Raw genomic sequence first — 6,304 nt, forward strand, 5'->3', positions numbered from 1 at the left:
TTTAATAGATTACCGTTAATGGCTAGATTTTCTTTTTCTTTCAATATATTAGGCTACAGATGACTTGTAAAGCAAAATACAATTCAATAACTTCAAAAACTTGGTAAAAGCAGGTTTTGCATATCATGAACATAACCATAAATGTGCAAATATTCAGTCATTTTTACACTTGGCATGGCTGAGCTTAGCTTTTCTTAATGTTAGTAAATAAAACTATCAAATATAGCATCACAGACTTGCGATTATTTATTTTAAAAGGGAATTAATATTACATAGGCTTTAAAAATTAGCATACCAGCTGACTCTGCTCTTGAGAATCTTGCTGCTTTTTGCTGTTTGTAGCCAACTCCGTTGTAGGAGCATGGTTGTAGCTGCCAGGGCCTGGAGTAACTGTGCTGATCTCTTTGAAGCGCTTCTCTTTATTTTGTAGACTCTTGCCACCTTTTATAGTATCCTAAAATATATTAAAAAAAAAAAAAAAAAAAAGCAAAGATCAACTATGAGCCTGATAATAATGGTTAAAATAGTTAAAAAAAATACACACACAAAAAGATTTGATATTAGCTGATGTATAAGGGTAAAGACATTATCATTGATCAAGCCCTCAGAACAGTAGTTTCCAAACATACACACACACACACACACACAAGCGGAGGACAAAAGATGTGCTTGTCCACTGCGCAAACATTTTATTGACTTAAACAGTTTTAATTGAGCAACATGTATAAAACTTTAAGTATATCAAATAAGAACTGATAGACTCTTGTTCCATTAAAAACTAAGAAGCTACAGCTTTATTCTTTTGATAATTTAGTTTTTTGATAATTTAGTTTTGGAGAATTTACATGGTTTTACATATCAGCTCTATAGTAATGCTTAAAACAATGGATATAGCCTGTGGCAAGTTATACATCAAAAAATATAACTATCAACCAAGAAAATTAATTAGAAAACAGGGATGAAGTACTGACTCTTTACTTTGAATAGGACCTAAGACGCAAACTGGAATAAAAGCTTTGGGGGAATTCAAAAAAACTTAATCATTAGTGCCACTACTGCGACTGTCAACCCTGCAAAAAGGAACTTCCTGAATAAGTACTGAAAGTAATTTTAATAATTAAATGTTGCATATAGATTGCCTTTTCAATTTTTTTTTAATCAATATTATCTCAGATGATTACACAATCCATTATTTACTCAGTATTATGGCAAATGTAATAGAAAACAAGGGTGTACAACACTGAATTAGTGGAAATACATAATATGACCTTCTCAATTGAAATGGAAAGAACAGATGCTGCCCTGCAAAGGCAGTCATCTGTCACTCTCTGTATCCTACTCTTCTCACCACTATCTGCCCATAGAAGAAAATGGTGATCCAGAACACGCAATGAGTAACCAACACCAGATTCAAGTGCCAACAAAAATAAAACTACTTGACATTTACATCATTAACATTTACATTATTAACATCAACATATTATATCATTTAATCTTTTCCCATTGTAATTTAAGCAGAAGAAAGATTTGTGAAGATAATAAATGAGGAGAAGCAGTAAAGAGACTTCATGGCACATTGAACTATGACTGTCATTTCATCAATCCAGTACAAGACTGAATTCAACAAAAACAAATTTAAAAAGTAAAAATAGTACATTACTTACTATGCAACTTCAATAAAGGCTTTTTCTTTATCAGGTAGACCTATGATTTATCCCCCCTCTAGCTGCGCTGTTTTATATAATTTGTGACTGTTGACACTGATAATACTTAAGAGGCAAGCTTTGCTCTCAGTCTATGAACAAACTGTAAATTTTACCTTCTATCTTAAAATTTAAAATGCTGGATTCACTTTCTTCTTGACATATGGACTTAAATATTTGTCTAAAAATGAACTCCATTTCAAGGTCTGTAGATTGCTCTTCTTTGGGAGTAATAAGGAGAAATACTGCCTCAGGCAGACAGCTTTCGATGCGCATCTTCCAGGAGTGAGGGACACTTCCCCACACATTCTATAATTTTTTCCAGCAAACAGAGAAGGATCCAAAAACAAAACAAAACAAAAATCCACTTAAGAATTTAAGAAATCATTAAGAAGATCAAACTCCTGGATTCAAAAGAGAACAGAACTGCAACAGCAGCATTTTTGGTGCAAAGATGAAGAAATGAGGACAACTTCTCTCCATAGATTTCACAAGATTCAAGTCCAATACAGACCTCTTACTTTCACCCAATCCTGGTCTCCTATTCCCTAGCCACAACACCAACAGTCCTTTCAAGGATGCTCAACTTACCTACTTTATGGTTACTTGCCAGTAACTAGTCAGTAAAAACATTCTGCACAGAACGTCAGAAATAGCAACCCTTTTCTGCAGGTTACTATATAGTTTATTCATTGTATCTAAAAAGCCACTCTCAGCACATCGCCAAACCTGCTGAGCCCTCTACCCAAAACATACAGAGAAAAGTATCAAAATCTTCCCCGTACCTCTATTTTTTGCTACTGGAGTCTTTTTGATCTTTCTAGGGCACTACACTTCTGCTACTGAGGCATAGAATTTCAATTCAGTTTGTAATAGTTAAATACAATAGTTAATGCAATTAAGTTACTTGTACGATTCAAGTATGAAGGGTTTTTTGTGCATATTTTTGGGAGTTTGTTTTAAGGAAAAAAAAAGGAAAAAAAGAAAAAAGAAAGAACTAAATGTCTATCTACCTTACAGAAGTTGTATACAAGCATTACAATGTGTTGGTGGTTGTTATCTTTCCACTACATTTCTGATATACTTTTTACATCAGTATCTTTTTAACACCAAGTATTCCAGTTCCATTTTCCTGTGTCTTAGATTTTTAACATTTACAGAACTGCAAAAATACATTTGGTTTAGCTGCCTTTTTTAAAACTAATTTTCACCCTATCTTTGAGGTTTTTTTCCAACTTTGCTAACTTTGCTAACAGCATGCCAAACTCCATAATCTGTCATGCATGTCAATTTTACTCCTATGTTTAGCTTACGTAACAGTCTCAGCATTGGGTTGGTTATACAATCTGAAGGGGGCACACATCCCTCAGCCATAAACCTGCCAAAATCTCTTACACATAGATTAAAGAGCCAAACCCAATCCCTGAGTTGTAAAATCTTGTTATGTTTCTAATTATGTAAACACAATACTGGTTAAGACACGTAAGCATATGAAAAAAACAATGCAATTTGTTTAAAATACAAATATTCCCATTTTTCTTACTGTTATTTGAAGATCAATATATGAACAAACTGCAGCAGTAAAAAATCACCTCTTTAGAAACATCTCTATCTTTGCTCTCAACATCCATCAAATTTATTTTTCTCTTTCAGAGATAGCTACTTAACAGATTGAATACAAGAATCTTAGTATATAAGAATCTTATTAGTTCATTCGGTTACAGAAAAATGCCTATCTATAGCATCACTCGTAACTCAGAATTAAACAAAAAAAAGAAAAAAGGAAAAAAAGAGAAAATGTTTAGGAAATATGACACCTGCGTAAAAAGAGTAATGCGAAAGTGAGATTATTTAAAAACATCAGGAAGCACTCATCTTCAGGGGTTACATGACAAGTGTCTTACAAAGGAAGATGGGATAAATGACACTAAATAATAATCATAGAAATGACATCTTCCTATTTTTTCCCCTATTTTAACCACCTTGTGAAAATCATTATTGCAGTCAACTTTGTTTTAATAGTACTGCTGATCATTACCATTCTGTAGCAATGTTGGAAACGTTATTTTTATGCAATCAATATTCACAGCTCACCTGTGTTCTGGCAATATTGTAGTATCCTGGTCCTGGGACGGCATCATCTCTGCCTTGAGTAATAAATGTCAAGTCTCGTCTTGTCAAAGAAAGAAATGGAGCATAGCCATCTGAAAAAGAAAATCAAAAATGCACTTAGCTTGGAAAAGGTCTTTTGGACATCAAATTAGTATTATTTAATATTTGTAGCTGTTCACATAATGCATACAATAAAACATGCTTAAAAGTGAAAGGACAAAAAAGATTTGAAGCAAAATAGTGCTGGTCAGGACACTTACACAGAAAGTGACTACTCAAATGTAAAAGAAAAAAAAAAGGAAAAAAAAAACCAGATAGCACAGATAAGCTAAAAGTTTGGGTCTAAAAGATAAATTATCTTTACTCTGATTTCTTCTGCTGTCACAGAAGATTTCAATTCCAAAAAAAAAAAAAAAAAAAAAGGCTGAGTTAGAAAGATATTCTTTGTTTTTGTTTTTTTTTTTTCTCCTTTTTCTTCCTTTTCTCCCTGCCCTCCCCTTTCTTTTTCCTTTTGAACATGACACTTTTTGGTAACAGAGGATGCACAAGGGAACTCTTCAGGAGCTTACATGGGAACACACGTCTATGGTTGTATGATTTTGGCATTCCAATACGTGCTCTATTATATTGACTGTGCCGTTCATTAATTTGGGGGGGGGTATTTTTTTTTATTTGTTTATTGCAGGGTGGAAGAGAGCAGGGAAATTTTTATTGACTTGCTCCATATCCTCCTGTTTGATAGAAAGATCTTCACAGCACTTAAAAATTCCCCATTTCCATTCATAGTCAGGCTGCTGTTTAGGTAGGAACCCAACTCTTTCAACTCAAGCATCAGAACTTCTCTTCCACGAGCCTGCCTTTAAGTTACCGCCTATTCTATTCAGAGACTAAACGAACGCAAGCAGGGAGCGCCCGCCTTTACCTGCCCTGGGCCGCCACTCCAGTCCCACGCGGTAGGAGCCGGGCCCCACGCGGGGCGCCGTGCAGCCCGCGAGCGCCTTCAGCCCCCGCGCGGCGCCCTCGGACATGGCCCGTCCCTCCAGCCCCCGACAACGCCCGTTGCCACGGACGCCACGGCCGCGCCCCGCCCCAACGGCCGCGCCCCGCCCCAACGGCCGCGCCCCGCCCCAACGGCCGCGCCCCGCCCCAACGGCCGCGCCCCGCCCCAACGGCCGCGCCCCGCCCCAACGGCCGCGCCCCGCCCCAACGGCCGCGCCCCGCCCCAACGGCCGCGCCCCGCCCCAACGGCCGCGCCCCGCCCCAACGGCCGCGCCCCGCCCCAACGGCCGCGCCCCGCCCCAACGGCCGCGCCCCGCCCCAACGGCCGCGCCCCGCCCCAACGGCCGCGCCCCGCCCCAACGGCCGCGCCCCGCCCCAACGGCCGCGCCCCGCCCCAACGGCCGCGCCCCGCCCCAACGGCCGCGCCCCGCCCCAACGGCCGCGCCCCGCCTCAGGACTGAAGGGGAAGCGGCTGCTGTGGGTTTCCCACCGCATTTGTTTCCTCGGCCGTGTGAAAATCCTAGTTGCCACCCTGCAGCAGTGACTGCTGGAGTTGTAATAAGACAGAAATGCGCGTCACGAGGCTTTTTGGAATGGTCGCCTTGGGCTCATTTTAATCGGTGTTGTTTGATCCTGTATCTTCAGTAACTGGGGCTGGTTGTAGGAGGGGGTAGGGCCAGAGAGGATAGTCCAGGTAATTCCCCTGCAGAAAAAGATGGGAGAGCAGGTATAAGTGGCTACCTCCACACGTGCAAGTCAGCCCTATCCTCCCCCTCAACCTAGCCGTATCCTTCGCCTTGTACATGTTAAGGCCCCGTTAAGGTTTCCAAGTCTCCCCTCTAAAAACACCTCCCCCTTTCTCGAAACAGCTTGCTTGTGCTTAAGGGGGTGAAACAGACCCATTTCCATATGAAAAGTGGCGATATAAGCAAGGTTAAACATTTTACTCTCCTGCCTCGTTACAGAACTTCTTTACTCCGTTTTCAACATGTGCTTTGTACGGAAGAAAAAAAAAAAAAAAACTAAAGTACACACCCGAGGTAGTTACTGTAGATGGCGCGTTTCCCCTATTTTCCCCCATGAAACGCAGTGCTGAGGCTCTGCCCATTTCACCGTTGCAAACATGATGCAGCAGAAAGCTTGCTCATTCAGTACTTTCACACACAAAAAAATACTGAAAAATAACAGTGCCAACCTACCACAGCTCAGAAATTAAACATATCCATAAAGAATAGCACTGCAATCTACTCCAATGAAGAAATTATGCTGCATCAACATATATTTCGGAGCTATATGCCAAAAAAGAAAAAAAAATACATTTTAAAAGCTGATGCAAATCAAAACAGTAAAGAAACCCTTCATAAATGATACTCTTGTTGTGTGGGCAACATTAGTAATTTTAATTCAGGATAGGGAGGTGAAATCAGGCCTGACAGCAGCCCAGTGTGCCATGCCCATAATGTACTTGGTCTACAGAGGTTCTAATCAGT

The 6,304-nt window shown here is 39.9% G+C and overlaps 1 protein-coding gene across 1 annotated transcript in view; it reads right to left on the reverse strand.

The window, feature by feature from the left end:
• The window catches only part of STPG2 (sperm tail PG-rich repeat containing 2), a 182,250-nt gene extending 177,407 nt beyond the window's left edge, over positions 1 to 4,843 (reverse strand). The window contains exons 1-3 of the mRNA XM_088529653.1: positions 4,738 to 4,843; positions 3,798 to 3,907; positions 296 to 454 (exon numbers count right to left, since the gene is read on the reverse strand). Of these exons, the coding sequence (XP_088385779.1) occupies positions 296 to 454; positions 3,798 to 3,907; positions 4,738 to 4,843 (375 nt within the window). The remainder of the gene's footprint in view (positions 1 to 295; positions 455 to 3,797; positions 3,908 to 4,737) is intronic.
• Positions 4,844 to 6,304: the final 1,461 nt, after the last annotated feature.

The sequence above is a fragment of the Tinamus guttatus genome, unplaced genomic scaffold (genome assembly GCF_059628265.1).
Source record: "Tinamus guttatus ecotype Peru unplaced genomic scaffold, ASM5962826v1 Tinamus_guttatus_pri_ptg000028l, whole genome shotgun sequence".
Classification (NCBI taxonomy): Eukaryota; Metazoa; Chordata; class Aves; order Tinamiformes; family Tinamidae; genus Tinamus; species Tinamus guttatus.